At 43.9% G+C, this 17906-nt stretch overlaps 2 protein-coding genes across 12 annotated transcripts in view; one reads left to right on the top strand and one right to left on the bottom strand.

The window, feature by feature from the left end:
• Window positions 1–491: 491 nt before the first annotated feature.
• zar1l (zygote arrest 1-like) lies at window positions 492–3677 on the top strand. The gene is made up of 4 exons (XM_037748837.1): window positions 492–1161; window positions 3037–3129; window positions 3226–3300; window positions 3431–3677. Exons 1-4 carry the CDS (start codon window positions 559–561, stop codon window positions 3572–3574), a joined length of 915 nt encoding a protein of 304 aa, XP_037604765.1. The 5' UTR covers window positions 492–558; the 3' UTR covers window positions 3575–3677.
• Window positions 3678–4118: 441 nt separating this feature from the next.
• fryb (furry homolog b (Drosophila)) overlaps window positions 4119–17906 on the bottom strand; it is a 73902-nt gene continuing 60114 nt past the window's right edge. For 5 of the 11 annotated variants that reach the window (XM_037748832.1, XM_037748823.1, XM_037748827.1 and 2 more), the window contains exons 45-67: window positions 17631–17725; window positions 17310–17508; window positions 16979–17200; window positions 16451–16649; window positions 16257–16354; window positions 15920–16090; window positions 15374–15514; window positions 15084–15269; window positions 14804–14968; window positions 14427–14501; window positions 13027–13197; window positions 12829–12837; window positions 12260–12454; window positions 11976–12113; window positions 11568–11782; window positions 10648–10852; window positions 10349–10498; window positions 9447–9545; window positions 9223–9306; window positions 8852–8869; window positions 8528–8638; window positions 7350–7585; window positions 4119–6867 (exon numbers count right to left, since the gene is read on the bottom strand). In XM_037748832.1, coding sequence (XP_037604760.1) covers window positions 6609–6867; window positions 7350–7585; window positions 8528–8638; window positions 8852–8869; window positions 9223–9306; window positions 9447–9545; window positions 10349–10498; window positions 10648–10852; window positions 11568–11782; window positions 11976–12113; window positions 12260–12454; window positions 12829–12837; window positions 13027–13197; window positions 14427–14501; window positions 14804–14968; window positions 15084–15269; window positions 15374–15514; window positions 15920–16090; window positions 16257–16354; window positions 16451–16649; window positions 16979–17200; window positions 17310–17508; window positions 17631–17725 — 3441 coding nt within the window. In that variant the 3' untranslated portion in view covers window positions 4119–6608. The remainder of the gene's footprint in view (window positions 6868–7349; window positions 7586–8527; window positions 8639–8851; window positions 8870–9222; window positions 9307–9446; window positions 9546–10348; window positions 10499–10647; window positions 10853–11567; window positions 11783–11975; window positions 12114–12259; window positions 12455–12828; window positions 12838–13026; window positions 13198–14426; window positions 14502–14803; window positions 14969–15083; window positions 15270–15373; window positions 15515–15919; window positions 16091–16256; window positions 16355–16450; window positions 16650–16978; window positions 17201–17309; window positions 17509–17630; window positions 17726–17906) is intronic. The other 6 variants (XM_037748825.1, XM_037748828.1, XM_037748831.1 and 3 more) reach the window with 4 other exon arrangements.

Below are 17906 nucleotides of genomic sequence, written 5' to 3'. Positions count from 1 at the left end.
GTATATATACTGTATATTTGTTTTATCAACTTGTCCTACCATTTTACCACTTCTGTTATTATTGATATGTTCTGTGATGTTCTGTTTTAGCAGTTACCATATTTGTTTTACTCTATCTGCTTTTATTGTCTGATGTTCTGTTTTAACAGTTACCATCTCTTTGACTCTATTTATCTGCTTTTATTGTCTTGTGAAGCACTTTGCAACATCTGTTTTGAGAAGTGCTATATAAATAAATGTATTATTATTATTATTATATATCACAATATATTCCAGAAATCTGAAATGCAAAAAAATGTCCCACATTATAGGCTAATTCCCCCTAATACAAAAATGAATTGCCTTAATGTAAGTAATCAACTGTGGAAGGTTCATAGTGATATAGTTAAAAATATAACCCTGTAAGCCTGTAGCTGAATAATCCTAAATATGTGTGTGTATATGTGCAGCTAAATGAGAGGACCACAGCCCTGTTCTCAATCAACCAATTAGTGCAACAAGAAAGCAACCTGCTTAAATCCCAGCAGGAACTACTAGGAAGGGTTTGCTGGCTCCAGGATGGAGGGCTTCCTGTCCACGTTTCCACCCCACAATGTGTGCTCTGAGGGCGGCTGGGGAAAGAGAGAGGGCCGCTTCATGACCCCCCAGGGCCTCAACATGACCCCCCAGGGTCTCAACTACCTGGAGCTCTGCAGGGCCATCATCCTGGCCCAGGTCAGCCCAGCTTTACCTCATCTTCCTCCTCTGAAGAGAGCCAACACCAGAGAGTGCGGCGTGCAGGTCAACGCCAAAGTGGATAAAGTCGTGCAGTGCTCGCTGGGTCCCAAAACGCTCTTCTGCTCGGACTGCGACCAACAGAAAGTGTCCTCGAAGTCCCCGGAGAAGGACAACACGTCGGTGGTGAGCCAGCTGCGCTTCCTGAGGCCAGTTTCCATCTACTCGCCGGTGTTTGACCGCAGGCTCTTCATGAAGAAACTCTGCCATGAGGATGGAAGTGAAGGAGAAGCTGAACAAGAAGCCGAACAAGCCGAGTCTGACAGGGATGATGATGAGACGGATCACAGTGAGGAGGAGGAGGAGGAGGAGGAAGCTGAGGAGGAGGACACAGTGAAGGACTTCAAGACCACTTTCAACAAGTCTACAAAGGGCTCCAACTTTCAGGTGGGGCTTCTCATGTCAGGAACTCCCCTTTTGGATTCACAATTATAGGAACACTGAAATAATGAAGGTCTTAAAATAAATCCTTTTCAGGACATGCAGGGTGTCCAGTAGTGATGGGAGTTTCGGCTCTTTTTAGTGAGCCAGATCTTTTGAGCTCAGCTCACCAAGAAGAGCCGGCTCTTTTGGCTCCCGAACGGCTCTTCGTTTTACCACTTTTGCCTTTTTATAGTTCAGCCAAATTTAGCTTTAGCTGTTTTGACCTATGATTAGTATGTGTGCAGATATATCACTTAAATCATTCAATATTATTATACTAAACCCTATAATTTTCAGAATATCATAATTTTACATGCTGCTTCGTTTCCGACTGTCACTCATCTTATCTGCTATTTGCGCACCGCACTCCTCTCTCTCTTTCTCTCCTCCTCTTCCTCCTGCTCTGTACCTGTAGACCGCCAGCGCGCCCCGTGTACCCCCGCCCCTCCCTGGTTGATGGTATGATCCTTGTCTGTCATAACCTGATTGGTCGCACGGACGTCATTAACACAACATTCAGTCACAGTCAGTGCATGGAGTGCCCGTGGCGCAGAGAAAATTGTCCTATCATTCTGCCTTGAATTAATAATAAAAAAATAAATTAAAAAAAAAACGGCTCTCAGATTGGAGCCGGCTCTTATCGTTCACTTAAAAGAGCCGGCTCAAAGAGCCGACTCGTTCGCGACCAACACATCACTAGTGTCCAGATCCAATAATAAAGACCCACATATAGGCCCTTGTAGCTTGTTCTGTGCTCTAGTGGCGCATGTTTCCAAACATATTTCTTTTTAAGGTTCTTTTTTTTTTTTTAAATCACTTTTCACCAACAAGGCAATTCAAAGTGTTTAAAATAAGACATAAAAAGGGCATTAAAGGTGCTATTGATAATCACATTCAGCCACTAGATGTCACATTCTCCCTCCCTCAATCCATTGCATTTACTTCACAATAAGTCGTTTACTGTAAATCTCAGCCATTTATTATTTTTTTTTCCACTGTAAATGACGTTCCCAGAGATACCACGTGATACCAACGTCGTTTTACTATTGGCTCTTCCACAGAGATGAGCAAAACATTAGTTTTTGATCCGTCAAACTTTTTGAAATGATTAATTCAGTCAAGAAAATACTTTTTTTATTCGGCACCTTTCTAAACGCTCTGTAGATGTCTAATTTAAAAAAAAAAAAAAAGAATATATGTCTACATAAATATGTTATCAGTAAGACCTTTTAAGACAAGATATAAAAGAAACAAACTGGTACAAAATGACACATAAATAAGATTGAAGTAGGTTGAATTAAAATGGGAGCTCAAAATAATCTACAATTGAAAACTGAATACATGGAAGAATAAAAATTGCAGTGCAAGAAATTAATGGATAGATTTCATAAAAGGCAGTGTCACTAATACTGCATTTATACTGTACATTTCAAGAAAGATTCTTAATTGTGCCATTGTGGCATTTATTTTTAACACACTTAATATATCCCACTCAGCATTTTGTATTTACTTATTTGCACTGTGGTTATGATATATATTGCACGTCATAATGCAAATATCTGTACATGTTTCTTATATTCTTATTTTTAAAATTTTTTAAGATTTACGTTACATACTCCTTTATTTCCATTTTCTTCCATTTCTTTATGTTCATATAAGAACAAACACAAGTTAACACACAGTAAGCCCCGTTGTCTCAGTTGGTGGTCTCGCTTTGACTCTGAGAGTTTAATTCAGTATACCATATACAGTAGATAGACCCGCCTTCATCACAACATAATTGTTTGCAGTGTTTGTGCACAAATGATCTCTGAAAATTTAAATGTGCTTTTACCACAGTTCCTGGAGCAGAGGTATGGCTTTTTCCACTGCAAAAAGTGCAACGTCCGGTGGGAGAGTGCTTATGTTTGGTGCATCTCTGGAACCAGTAAGGTAAGTGGTTTGTTGTTGGTTTAGCATGCTCTTAGTCATGTTTGTTTTTTAATAATAATAATTCAGATTAATTATTTTTAATTTATTCAATGTCAGGTGTACTACAAGCAGCTCTGCCGGAAGTGTCAGGTGGGGTTTAACCCCTACAGAGTGGAGTCCATCCTCTGCAAGGTACATTTACTTGTCTTGCTCCAAGAGGAAATGTGAATCAAGTCTCTCTAAGGTGTTTTCAGCTTCTTCAACTGTAGCGTCCTTCTGACTGCTTGCTCTTCTCTTGCTTCTTCCATTCACTCTGTCTCAGGGCTGCTCTCAGACCTGCTGCAGCTGTGAGAAGAAGCAGAGGCACATTAACATGAAGAGGCCTCACCGCCAGGACCTGTGTTGTCGCTGCAAGGGCATGAGGCTGTCATGCGACGCCACCTACAGCTTCAAATACATCGTCTGAGCCCTGGTCGCTCTGGTCTGGAATCTCCCGTTCCTCAGCAGACGTCTAGTACCCGAACACGTCACAAATGGAAGTTGCCTCCAGTAACGACGACTTGAAGAGACTCATATATTCTCCTACCAGCGAGTAGATGAATCTCTGTCTTGGTTGTTTATTTGAAGCAACTTCTCAAAAAGGGCTGTCTTTGTTTACCTTCATCAATCCTGGAGCTTAACTTAACTATTTCTGTAAGAAAATAAAGTTTATGAAATAAACATGCTGCATGTCAAAAGTTGAGAAATTCTTGTAGATTATTTTGAATAGATTTTTATAGCTTGGCACGGTCTATTTTGGAGCTCTAACAGTTCAGTTTGGTTTGACTCATGCTGCTTGAATGCACACAACCGCATAATATACAAAACAAATACTAAATGCTCTTAAAGAATTAAGCACAAACAATGTGCAGTACTGTAGTGTCAATAAAAAGCAAGAGACGGTATGTTAATGTTAAATTGCAATCTAAAAAGTGTGAGGAGGAGGGTTTTAAGTGAAATGCACAAAGAAATAATTTGATATGTCTTTTACTTTGACACCGACTTGTACAGAGCATCAACTCAAAACAACTTCACAAAGGCTGTAAAAGTATTTACAAGGTGAAAAAAAACAACTACAGTCTTCATCTAAAAAGCTTTAAAAATGTGCAATTTCTTGTTTGGCATGCACACACACGTTCTTCCACACACAGGAAAAAGAAAAAAAAAAAAAAAACATACCCGCATGAGCTTAAAGCTCCCTTTTGTACCTCATACAAACATATCTTTCAGATAAAATATGATTTTTGTTAATAAATATTTCAAACACTCCATACAGTACACAGAAGATGCATGCATGGCAGTTTGATTGGAGAGGACAAACATCAATATAAAACCTCAAGTCAAATGAGTGATTTATAGCTGATCGGATATAAATAGGAAAAGATATTTGTACAGCAAGTAGAGGGAACGAGGGGGAGTCACAAAAAGGGCTGACAACGGGAAGTGCTGGACTTCAGTAGTAGCACGGGGGTTTTTGTTTTCAACGTCAACAATGAGTGCTGAATGTCAGCATTTCCCTTACGTGTAAGGTAACTACAAACCACACACAAACATATGCTACAATGGTTGTGTGCCCATAACTAGTATACAGACAGAAGGACAAAAATATTTTGAGTGTGTACATGCACCATCCTCTTGGCATGTGAACACATAAGGTCAACAGTGTAGGACAGTGAGGAATATACAGTGCGTACACTCACTAATGATGCTACAACTCGCCACAGAGGAGTGCACAGCTAATTGCATGATTAGTCTACCAATGTTCACGACAGTAGTCAGGAGACAAAGCTGGTTCACTGATACAGAATATAAACAGAGCAAGGGCAGCATGAGGAATAAACGCTTGAATATTCTGCATCCGCTCTTTGTCGATCAGTCTTTCAGTCAGTCTGGAGAGGTCAGACTTTTCAGGGAGCAAAAAGGGACACTAGTACAGTAGAAAGCATTCAACTGGGTCATGCATTGCACAATTTCCCTCCAAAGGAGGTCTCAAAACAGTAGACACGACAGGAGAGAAAGAGTTCATCCAGCTTTTGGCTTTTCCTTCTCGGTGAAAAGTGACAGCCTTTTTTTCTCTCACAGTAACGAAACAAACAGAAACCTCCTTTCTGTAACATCTTTTTAAAAACTACCAAAAGTTCCATTTAGTGCAATAGTGAAAACTCTACCGGCGATGTTATGTATACTGTCTCGGGTAGTTTCCTCACTGTCTCGGGTGATACTACCAGCGAACCTTCCTGACGGAGGCAGCGACAGTCAATCAAGTTCAATCAGGTCTTGAGTTCCTCTGGCAAGCGAGTAAGAGATCCGAGCTAAGAGCTTTCACAGGTCCACAAGTGCAGAATAGATTTAAGGATGACCGTCAAGCGGGACTTAAACTAAGAGCACATCAATTTTACAAAGCGAAGTTAGCGCTCGGATAGAATCACATCGGGTCGTCTTTATCAGCAGGCAGCAGTTTGTAGTAGTCTAGCGATGTATCCCATTGTGTCTGGGACATGATTCAGTGTTCTCAAAGTGTAAAATCTGCAAGTATCTCTGGGATGTTATCTTCTCCTTTTTCAGATACAAAGGTCCGTTTCAGGCATTTGGATTCGTAGAAGCTCTTTAGGTCCTCTGGTATTGTAAGTTTACGTCTTAGGTCTGGACGTCTGACGGTTCGGCATTCAGGAGCCCCCCTACTTTCAATAGGGGCAGGGCGGCGTGCCCCACCTTCCCAAGGTAGCGAGACAGGGGCGTAGCAGCTCCGCCGAGGGAGCAACAACAACCCCATGCTGCGGCCTCTCCTGGGCCGGTGGGACAGGGAGGGGGAGGGGGTGGTGGGGGAGGCAGGAGGGATGAAGATGGGGCAGGGCCATGGGTTAACACTGTGTCATGGTTCGGGGATGGTCTTGAGTGTTTGTACGGAGAGCGGGGGAAATGGGGGAGGTGTGAACCCGTAATGGGAATGGGAGATGGGTTTGTGTCCGAGTGTGTGAGCAAGGCGGGTTCTGAGGCTACAGTCGGGAGCATGTTGAATGATGAATGTCCTCTGAGAGGATAATAAAGGTTAGGGTTCTCATCGAGGCGACTCCTCCTCGGCTCTCGTGTGTGCGGCAGTGTAAAATTCTGTGTGTTTGAGCAGCTAGGCGATGAGAACAGGTCCGGGGGTTTGGGGAAATCAAATAAAGAGGAATCAGAGTCTACGTTGGATGAGGATGAGGAGAGCAGAGAAAGGTTTGGGTCTAAAAATGGTTCTGGTGTTGGACGGCGGGGTAGGCAGGTATCTGTCTGGAGCTGTGCAGCCGGGGCAGCAGATACAGCGGAGGAGGCAGAGGCCAGGTGTGTGGGTGCTGGGCCTCCTCCGTGAGAGCCAGCTGAGATGAGAAGGGATGTGGAGATGGTTTCGGGAGGGTCAGCGGGTACAGCGAGGGGGGAGGTAAGGGCGGTGAAGGAGGGGGAGGGGGACTCCTGAGCTCCTGTCAGAGGCTCGTCCCGGAGGCGCTGGAGTCGGGGAGGTAGGTTGTGACGACCCGGTAACCCTGGGCGCGGCGGATCATGTCGCGGATCTCCCCGTTGAGCTCCAGCAGCTTGGAGCAGATCAGGCTGAGGTCCTGGCGGGAACCGACCAAGGCGATGGTGCCCGTCTGGCCCAGCGTCTGGTGGCGGAAGTAGACGTTGAGCAGCGTCTGGACCTCGGTCTCCGAGCTGCCGCCAAACACGCCGTGGGGCCACTGTCTCCTGAAAACGAGATCAAAGAGAAGGCGTGATAGCAGTGTGCCATGTGTGTACGTTGTGTTTGGACGTATGAGTGTGTTCAGGAGGTCATTTTGTGGATGCTGCGTTTTGAAGGGGAGAGTAAAATGAGGTGGTGAAGTCATGTTGATGTATGTTGGGTAAGAATCATACATTGGTTTTGATTCATTTCCAATAATCAGTGTTGCAGCTATATAAAGCAACTGTTTATTTTAAAGGTTTTAACACGTAATGTATCCGATAGTTTTTTATACTACTGAATACGTGGGATGGATTGAGTGCAAAAGTACTGCTACTGCTGAAAACAATAGTTTTCACTATATTTCTAACTGATGTTTCAGACTCTTTCCTACTCCAAGTAATTGTGATACTGGGACATAAACATATCCATATTTAAGGATATTAAATATAAGCACAAACTATGGGATGTTGATGTCATCTGATGCAGGATTTTTTAATTTTCTCACCTGCACTCCGTGATGTAGCGCACAGCTTTGGTGAACTCATGGTTCTTAAGGCACTCCAGTATGGCCTGCACCGCCGCCTCTGAGGTGGGGAAGCTGGGCACGACCATGGCCGCCACCTGGGTGGCGTGCGCGTGAGTGTGGGCCAAGTGTTTGTGCTCCAGGTCGCTGGCTACCGCTGCCTCTGCTGCCTGCAGGCTGGTCTTCAGACCGGTGAGCTCTCGAGACATGTTCAGAAGCTACGACGTGGGAGGGAAACAGATGGTGGTTCAGTGTGTGTGTGTGTGTGTGTGAGCTTTTAAGTCATCATAGAAGGAACGTTTACATCATTTGATTCAATACTCAAGATTCACATTCAGTATATGTTCAATTTTAAAAGAAGTGTTGGAAGAGCATACTTCTATCTCATAGGATCTGTTCAGACCTGGCATTAAAACATGTCTTGGGTGATCCAATCACAAGTGGACAGCTTTAAAGTTCACACCTGGCATTAGAATGCGTCTCCACATGCGTCTCGAGTGGCCACTTGTGATCGGATCTCACTTCCCCGCTTTATTTGCAACTAAACGCGTAGTAAACACATGGCTAATACAGCAGACCAGCCGTTGCGATGTAATATTACAAGAATGTCAGTAGTAATATCCTACTTATTTGTGAATTTGGGTACATTTTATTAACACAAAAAGGTTATTGTCTATCGGCGGTTCCCGTGGGGACCTCCGTGCCGCCAACACCGCTGCCTTTGCCAGGCAACGGCAGCACAAAGAGCTTCAGAGCTGGGGATGAGAGCGGGCAGGCGGGCGGGTGTCAGCTCTGTGCAGAGCACAGGAACAAAATCACCGACGGTATGAAAAGAATGCACTTGTCTCCTCCGTGAAGGGGCTAGCATGGAGTGTGTAGTATATTGAACAAGTTAAATGAGAGATGATTCTGCCGTATAGCTGGTGGGTTTTGAGTACATTTTCCTTTTTGTTTGTTTCTATTTTGAGGAATAGTATGTTTCTGTTTTGTTTACAACCAGTGAGCTGCTGCCTTGGCAGTTTTACTTTGTCGATTTTGATTTACCTTTAGGGCCCACTCCATGTTGCTGTAAGCTGGCACCTTGTCTACAATACTAAGCAGCCTGAACAGTATGTATATAGACTGTAAATGCTGCCTTTATGATCTATGACTTGGCTCACCTCAGGCACAGAGCTTATGGCATGAACTTGACCAATGAGCGAGCAGTAGGACTGGAACAGGAGGAGAAGCTGGAAGTGCAGCTTGTAGAGCCTCTGGCAAAGCTCCAGTTGCTGGAAAACATTAAAGAAGAAACAGGGTCAGATTCATCAGTAGCAGAGAACACACACAGTAACAATGAAACCGTCACACACACCACATATATATACACACACACACACACATGCAAAGGAATACAAACACACAACATGGCTAGCTGATTGTCTTGTGCAAAGTAAATCAAGCAGTTTATTTAAGAGGCAGTGAAGTGAAGTAAGAGAACTTACTGCAAGAGACTCCATTTGCTAGACAGCGAGAGAGCATGTTAGGGCGTCAGAGTGAGGTGAGAGGAAGACAGAGCGTCAATCAAACACATGCACAGCACAGTATAAACATGACTATTTACAGTCAAGCTACCGAGAATTAGTCAACAGTGTGTAAAACCCAGCAGCTTTACGTTTCATTTAGTGCTTGGTGGCTAGGGGGAATAAAAGTCAAGAGGAGAAACTAGAGAACACACAGCAAACATGCAAAGAGAGCAGTGTGACAATATCACAGAGGAGCAAAGAGAAACAGAAATACAAAGCACAGATGCAGAAGTGACCCATACGTTGAGCGTATTTGCCTGTAAATAACTTGTAAACAAGTTGCCGTGTACCTTCTCCTCTGAGTCTCCAGGCTGGCAGGCAACCACACTGTCACCGGAGCACCTGGGAAATGTGTCCTTACAGTTCCTCAGCCACTAAAGGGAAAAAAACGTAAGGTGACAAGAGTGGGGGAAGAGAAGGGACGGTGAATATGTTGTGAGGTCGTCACACATTTTATCAATAGGTATATATCAATATATAATAGAGGTTAATATATCAATAGAGGTTAAGTTACCGATACAGCGGAGTCCTCTCTGGTGTTGTAGGTGTCCAGGTACTCCTGCAGCTCCAGCGCACTGAACTTCATCTTTTCAAGGAGACCATAGGACATGACCTGGAAACAAATGAGTTCAATGCATTAGACTACATTAGACAAATACCCATTTCGCACTGTTTTGCAGTAGGGGTGTAAGAAAATATCGATACACATGAGTATCGCGATATTATGTTTTGCGATACTGTAGTGATTCTCCAAAACTCGGTATCGATTTTGAATCAACCTCTTAAAAATCCGACGGGCCGCCTGCGGACCCGGGCGCTATTTCATCTTTCATAGGTTGTAGCGGGCTCAGTTTTAAAGTGAAGAGTGAAGATACTGGTATCATATGAAACTATAAAAAACCTAAAGAACCCATTGGTACCAACCATGTCATACTTGCTTGTAGAGAAGGAGGTTAAATAACGCTCCAAAGTTGGGCTAAATTTTGGCTTGGAAAAACTGGCATGGCCATTTTCGAAGGGGTCCCTTGACCTCATTCTCAAGATATGTGAATGAAAATGGGTTCTATGGGTACCCACGAGTCTCCCCTTTACAGACATGCCCACTTTATGATAATCACATGCAGTTTTGGGCCAAAACAATGCAACTTTTTGCATGCAGTACCAATGTGTTATTTTTGCCTATTCTAAAATGGTGTGTTTGAATATATCTGCATACGGGGGTCCCTAAACAGTCTTAGAATTGCATAAATTGGGTATTGCTGGAAAGCTGAGACTCTTTTGAATGAGTGAAATATATTGAATCTGTTCCCTAGATTCTTGCCAATACGCAGCTATAGTTTGCAGACTACCATGCGCTGATCCAAGCGACATGCTGTAATCAACGGCGAGTCAGTTATGTCTGCAAGTAACACTCACCGTGTCGGCATCAATGTAGATTGTGGGACAATCTGAGCATGTAGTTAGCATCTGTGAGGACCTGAGGAACTTTGATCCGATGCCCCTTAAGCCCTCTCCCAGGTAAGTGGCAACATCGGTGGTCAGGACGCAGAATTTACCCTGGATGTTCTGGGAAAGAAAGCAAGTTTGACGAATTATTGTATTGTTGCACATACATGCATGTAAATCCTGCTGGGTGTGAGAGTTTGCTTGAATAAAACAAAGAGCATCATAGTTAATAACAGAGAAACAAAAACATGAAGGAATAAATGATTTACCTTAAAGAGAGATGAAAAGACTTGAAAAGTGTGGACGGCACAGGACCCGTCTGAGTCGGTCACAAGCTGGTTGATGTGACAACGCCACGCGTCCTCAGCGTCGTCACACACTGTGGGTTGGAAGGCTGCCAAGATGGCGGAGAAAAATGGAGAGGGGGGAGGAGGAAAACCAAGGTCTTCCAAGTCATCTACATCATCACGTAAGCTGTCGCCATGGAAATGGGAAAGATATGGGGGTACAAAGAAAAAAAAGGTTTTGATACCTTTCCCCCTAAAAAGGTTTTATGTCAAAATCAAGTGCCCAGCTACCTCATGGGATTATATGAGTTGGATAATGTGATTGCCTCTGTTCGTGTGGTATTTGGCTAAAAATGATTAGCGTTTTTTTAAAGCTAGCCTAATGTACGGGTTACAAGGGGCACCGCAGGATTAATAGAAATCCTCTAACAGGAATAATTTAACAGAAATGATTTAATATTAGAGAAAATGTCTGGAAAATTAGGACAAAAAATGCAAAACACACTGAATCTAACTAGCAGGGATATAACATACACAGCATGTAGGGATGCAACACTAATATATTAGTGATTTAGTTACTTAGACAAGGTTTAAAGTATTTTCACAAAGCGTTATCATTATTTTAACTGGGTGTTTGCATATATGAGAATGAGAATGCATGCAAATTGGATGTCTGAGAAAAGTATTTACAGCACACTTCATTGTGAATGACAGCTTATAATAAATGACCTGATCTGTCCCAGTGTTGTATGCACAAGCATTCTGGTTGTGACAGATTATAATAAGCGCTTAGACTGCAGCTTAACCCGAGGTTTAGTCCCATTGTCAGTCAATCTGCCGGCTGATAAAAAAGTTCCAGTGAAACAATATCCCATATTGTTACTGCTGTCTGTCACATTCACCTGGGCAGACAGTTGGGGTCTAGAAAGTCCAGCGGCGGCTGGCAGTAGTCTGCGTTGAGGCTGTGGTCCAGATTTGACGGATGATCCAGAGGTTGCCCCGGCAACTCCAGGGTGAAGCTCTCGCCGCAGTCTGAGCCGTGAGCGAGCTCGTTGATGCTCAGCGACAGCTCGTCATCCTGGGCCTGAGTGTCCTCGTCCTCCCCGCACACCCTCCCCTGAGGAGACAAAGATATTACGGTTTCCTGAGGATAACAAATGCATCCGTACAAATACATACTGTAAGTATTAGGGCTGTCAATCAATTGAAATACTTAATCGTGATTAATCGCATGTCTGTCAATAGTTAATCGCGATTAATCGCAAACCCTGATAAGTACAGAATGTATGTATATGTGTATTATTCCTCACATGTAGGCCTCCATGAAAATCATGGAGCGCTCCCTGGCCTGGTGTGGTGGCATTGAGAGATTGTTGGTCGGCAGATGTGTCGTAAGACGTAGACAGAGAATCAGTGTGGTTGGTTTCCTCCGATGGAGAAGGGTTAGTCTGGAACAGGAAGGCAAACCAGGGGACATCTATCATTTTGATCGACTTATTCTGTCAAATTGCGTCATTGCAATAACAGACAATAAAGTTTTTCAGGCTTCAGTGGACATTAATGTTGCATTGATCCAACAGTTAAAGCTACGCACGAGCTGAGAGTGAGAGAGGCTTTGGCTGGTTGAAGACTCCTCTTCCTCCGAGGACTCGTCTGAATCGTGGGGGTCCTCGTGACCCAGACTGGGGGTGCTGCCCGAGTGCTGGCTCTCCTCCAACATGTCGCCCAGCTCCGTGCTGTCCAGGGAGCGCCGACGCACGCCCCAATTAAAGTTATCGACGGTCTCGCCCTAGATAAAACACACACATTGGAAGACAAGGGGCAGAGCGGGTGGTAGCAGTGAATTTCACTGCTGTGGGAACATTTTGATGAAAACATGAGCGTCTGATGACAAGCAAAAGATGCAAAATGTTATTCATGGCATGGAAATATGCTGGGAAGGCTGTTTGCATTCAATATGATAATCATTTCCCCAATAAAGACATACAATATCTCCATTATGACAAATAGCAACAAGGTCAGAAATGTAGTTCTGCAACCAAGCTGTGAGAGCCAAATGAAGCACAATCATCCTTTTGTTTGGTTCAGTGGGAAACAAAGGAGCCAGCAACACCACAGCGCTGAGAAAAAGCTAATGTAAGTGCTCAGTGTGAGAGACCTTACCTGGAGCTCCTGGGCAGCGAGGGGAAGAGAGAGAGACACAGAGTTAGACAGAGAGAGAGACAAGGAGGAGGGACAGGGAAAATACATTTCAAATATATTGATGTTAAAGAAAGACAGACGGATAAAATGAAACGTGCATTTAAAGGTAAAAGTGAAGGAAAGAGACAGATACTACCATCAGTGAAATATGAATCTCACCTCTCCGTCCTCCAGCTCCACGTCCAGGAAGTCAAAGTCTCGGAAAACCCTGAACTGCTGCTCGCTGGCGGTGTCGTCTAGCGTGTCGTCTCTGGTTCCGCCCTCCTCTGATGACACGCCACTCTCCCGCACCTCCATCATGTCCAAGTCGCCACACGATGAGAAGATCACCTGACGAGAAGGAACAAAAAAAGGTATTTACACTCGTCACAGACATGCTGAGGCCTGTACTACGAAGCGAGTTCAACATACCCAGGGTATCCTCTGGTTATCTGGCTTAACCTCACAACCGCGATACCGCTAAACGGGCCTACGATGGTGGTTATCAACTCGGTAAGTCAACCCAGGGTTTCTCAATCTGGCTATGACTGCGTTCACATAAACAAGGCGCGGTGTTTGCAGCATCTGACCAATCACAAGTCTACTGTCAGCAGAGCGGCATATTTTGCAAACAGAGAGCAAACTATAATATTACACAAATATGAAGAAGTTAAACACATAATCCAGACTAAACGTAACACAGTTGAAGCTGCCAAATACAGGAAGGACAGCTGGCAAAAGAAAAAAATTACCGATGTGTGAATGCTTAACTTAACAGACTTATAATATCACTGATCCATCTAGAGCAGAGTTGATCTCAATATAATTACTTTGTGTATTCTGTTAAATTAACATGTTGTTTATAGAATAAAATAGAAAATGAGTGGATACATTATTATTCCCTTTAGGGAAATTGTGGCGTGTATGACACTTTCAGCCTTCTTTCATCTGTGTTCCCGACCCCGGCGGTGTGAAACAGACTTGGGAGTAAATAAAAAATAAATATAAGAACATAATTCAAAGCGGTAAGCAGACTTACTTTCATATGCCAGCTGTCCATTCTGCATTTTTCAGTATAAACTGTGTTGCTTTTAGCCTGGATTATGACTTTAACTTCTTCATATTTGTGTAATATTATCTTACGATCCACACACCGAGCTCTGATTGGTCAGAAGGCGGTGCTTTCATACGAGTTGAGCTCTTATCTCAAACATAACCTGCTCCGGAGCAGGATAGGTGTTCAGCATCAGTTACCATGGCGATCTACCCCAGTAAGAAGTGAACCACCGTCGTAGGGCTGAAGACCCCGAAGGGTTAACCCTTTAGTGTACTGTAGTACAGTTAACATGAAAACAAACAACTTCCTAACGAACAATAGAGGTATTATTCTCCTTGAATATCTGGAAAGATTGGAAGACCATGTTGAGGTTAATCATTTCAAAAGCTTGACTTTTAAAAAAAAAGAACACAATTTGCCTAAAACAAAAGAGACTTCTGCCCTTTTGTAGATTTTTGTAGACTGTAAAACAAGCAGACAGGACAGGGAGAGAATTGTAAACAAGAGACGGGAGGTAGCTTACAGATGGGTTCTTGGTGAGTCCAACTTCTTGTCCACAAAGAGACAAAACGTTCACCAGCTTCTCTCTGGTTCTTTTCTGTATGTGGGAGAAAGACAGGAAGAAATAAAAGAGTATTAGTATAAAGAGGGAACGGACATAAACTCTCCTCTTTTTTAGCTTGTTCGTTTTTAACTGCTTCAGATGTTTAAATAACCAATAAATCAGTTTAGCCCAGTGCTCCCATGATATTAGCATGTTACTAGTGTTACAATATCAAGCAACATTGAGATGACACACCAAACACTTCCAGTTAGAGCTACGTAAAGAAATGTACATAAGCTGTGACAGATCTAAAAATGCTGAGGTGGCGATACCTTAGTGGAAGTGTCTAACTCTACCTGAGAGGATTGAGGTCGCCTCCAGCTGACGGGCACCAGGATGGTGTTGGAGTTGGATCCAGAGGAGGTGGAAGAAGTACTGCGGGTTACAGCCATGGCTCTGGCCTTCCCTTCTCTACCCCCTGAACCCTGGAGCTCATCGAACCGGCGCCCAATCACTGGAGTCTGTCAAGAAAACAGAGAAACGGACCCTCGTGAAAAATGTTTGAGTGGTTTGAATCTCACAAACATTTATTACATGTAGTCCTTTTTTTTTCTTTTTCTCTCAAATGTTTGTCACCTCAGAGATGTCAAAGGTGAAGTCCAGTGTTTTTCCCGGCAGAGCCTTGGCTGAGCCGTCCCACACCCTGCTGACCTCCAGGTTGGACAGGTCACCCTGCGAGTGGCCGTATGACGGGTGAACTAGGCTGGCAGAGCGCGATACCACCAGTTTCAAGATGTTTAAGGCATCCTTCCAGTGTATGGTCTATGGCATCACAAACACAGTATAAAAGAGACAGCAGTGCATACTTTTAAAATCACACTGAGAGGTAGTGGAATAGCTAACACAAAGTAGTGTAGTAGAGTTACCTGGACAAACTTCTCAATGGTCTTCGTGACATCACCGTTGAACATTTTGACTTGTACAGCAGTCAGGTCCATATGGCTGAGCAGGCAGTAGATGATCTGGAGGAGAGACTGTTGCATGCTGGGAAGACCCTTATCCAGCAGCTGAAAGATGAAAAGAGACATTCAGTGAGTGACAAAGCATACAACCACTAAATTCATCTCCACGGGTGTATGGTCAATATAACCCTAGACTGTAGGTGATTGGATTACCACTGGTCACGACCTCGGTGTGTGGTGTAATATTTGATGAAACATGGCATCGCTTACAGACTGCGACGCGGCAGCTCTCCAATGCAACAGCTGAGACAGCATATGTCATTATGTAATTTAAATGTGTACATTATTAAAACCGACTAGTATTTCTGGAGCCGACTAGCGAGGGTATCAATGTTTAAGTGACTAGTCGACTAATCGCGTACATCCCTACTTGTAGTGTATCACACTGGGAGGAAGCTAACGATGTAAACCTATAAATAAGGTATGCAATGCATATTTATCAGTGCTTACCTCAGCCATATAGGTCACCATGTTGAGTGTGATGTCGGAGAAAGCCTCATGAAGGTAGCGGCAAACCACACTGACCCAGGAGAAAGGATCCCGCGTGTAAGAGCGTGTCTTATAGAGAGTCATCACATGGGCCAAATGGGACAGCTTTGTGTTCTTCTCCACTAAACACACCTGAGAGAGGGAAAAGAGAGAGCCTGTACTTATCTTTTCTGTGCATGTTTATGCCTCATGCCTTTTTTTTCTTCAGACAAACTTGCTTTAACGCTTTAATAAAGCCTGACCTAACCGAAAGAAAACTGAAGTAAACTAAAGGCTCAAGTGAAGAAGTGTAGCGTACTTGTGCGATCCTCTCAGCGCTCTCCTTGCAAAACTGAGTTGGGTGGCCAAAGTGCAGCACCAGGTGAGGCAGCAGACACAGCACATTCAGAGGGAAACCTGAAACCGAGAGAAGAGGTTGAACTTCCAACACCACCTGGTATAAATGAAAACTACAGACTGTTTTGAGCTAATACAGTGGTGAAGATTACCTACCTATAGACTGAGAGCTGTCAACAACAGGCACGCGGGAGACTGGCGTGAGCTGGCAGAAGAGCTGTAAGGTGAGGTCGGAGGTGGCCTGGGAGGTAAAACCCTTCAACAAAAGCTGCTGAATCCCAGAGAAGCCGCTCCACCTCAGCTGAGCCTGCAGCTTCTCGAGGCGTTCGCGGTTCTCTGCTCTGTCTAAGGGCACCTGGGAAATAAGAGTTTTTTTTGGTTAAACTGAAACTGGAAGTTGATTGTAGTATTTAGTTTTCCTCCTGAAATGTATTCTGACAACCTGAGATTTGGTTTTATAGCCAATTGCTCATACTTTGCAAAGTGCTGATAGCTGGGAATCCAATTTTTTAATTAAAAAATATAATAAACAGCACAATTTTTAGCCCTGTGGTGCTCTTCTCAGTTGAGCCAGTTGGTAATAAGGAGCTGCACAGCCTTCTTCTTCTGTTACCTCTGTCCGAAATTTTTGCTTCTACAATAACATAACTTCCCCTCTAAGATCCGCAAATTCATCTCATCTACCTTTGACAGCAACTTGTGAACGAGGCGAAGTGACATCTGATATTCAAACTCAAAGTCTGACTCCATGAGGGCTACCGCCACCCAGAAGACCGTGGCCAGTATTGTTGACGGATGGGAAACGTGGGCGGGATCCGATAGAACGCTGGGATCGATGCGATTGGTCGATGACGTGCAAGACCCGGGTGTTCTTCCTGTTCGGGCGAGGCCATGACTGTTGCAGGCCTGTAGATTGAACGTAAATATAACACAGAATTAGTGAGACGCACTGTGTTCAACAAGTCTGCTCCAGCATTAAGGTGTCACACTAAACATCAGTCTTCATTTTTCTTGCCTGAATGCGATCCAGAGTTGCGCTGCGAGGAGGATCACTCAACTGGTGGCCGCACTCGCCAAACTTCTTGGGAACCGAGTAGGAGCGCTGGTGGCGTTGTGACGACAGACCTACAAATCCAGGGCCGGGGAAGTTCAACTGACCTGTGCTCTTTCTGTTCATCAGTTTGTCACTAGTCACGAAGTCGGGTGAGGACGTCCTGTGAATCAGACACAGAAAAAGTGAATACACCTGAATATAGAGTCCTAAAATCACTAGGAAGTGAGTTTTCGCAACATAAAGGCTGGATGAATTGATATTTTGTACTCATAAAGAGCCTACCTGGTTAGAGCTGCCATAAGGTCGCTGTTTTTCAGACACTCGGCCAGATTCACCACCACTGACTCCAGCGTCAACAGCACCTCCATCACGTAGCCCTGAAACACACGTGTTGTTGAATTAACCCTTTGAACTCTGCAATAGAAAGGGTCCGCTAGTGCCTAAATTTGTATTTTTGTTTATTGTGATGTCATTTCTTGGTGTATTTTCAAATTCTTCATATCCCTAAAATCTGTACAACATAAGCTAAAAGGTTATATAATTCAATAAACCATAATA

This window comes from Sebastes umbrosus, chromosome 17 (genome assembly GCF_015220745.1).
Source record: "Sebastes umbrosus isolate fSebUmb1 chromosome 17, fSebUmb1.pri, whole genome shotgun sequence".
Taxonomy (NCBI): domain Eukaryota; kingdom Metazoa; phylum Chordata; class Actinopteri; order Perciformes; family Sebastidae; genus Sebastes; species Sebastes umbrosus.
Note: the sequence above shows the minus strand (reverse complement) of the source record. Positions and strands in the feature narration are given on the sequence as shown.

Excerpts from the sequence above, each read along its gene's own strand:
- zar1l (XM_037748837.1), top strand. The coding sequence starts at position 559 with ATGGAGGGCTTCCTGTCCACGTTTCCACCCCACAATGTGTGCTCTGAG. Across the intron at positions 1,162-3,036 it reads CAAAGGGCTCCAACTTTCAG|TTCCTGGAGCAGAGGTATGG; the intron begins GTGGGGCTTCTC and ends CTTTTACCACAG. Across the intron at positions 3,130-3,225 it reads GCATCTCTGGAACCAGTAAG|GTGTACTACAAGCAGCTCTG; the intron begins GTAAGTGGTTTG and ends ATTCAATGTCAG.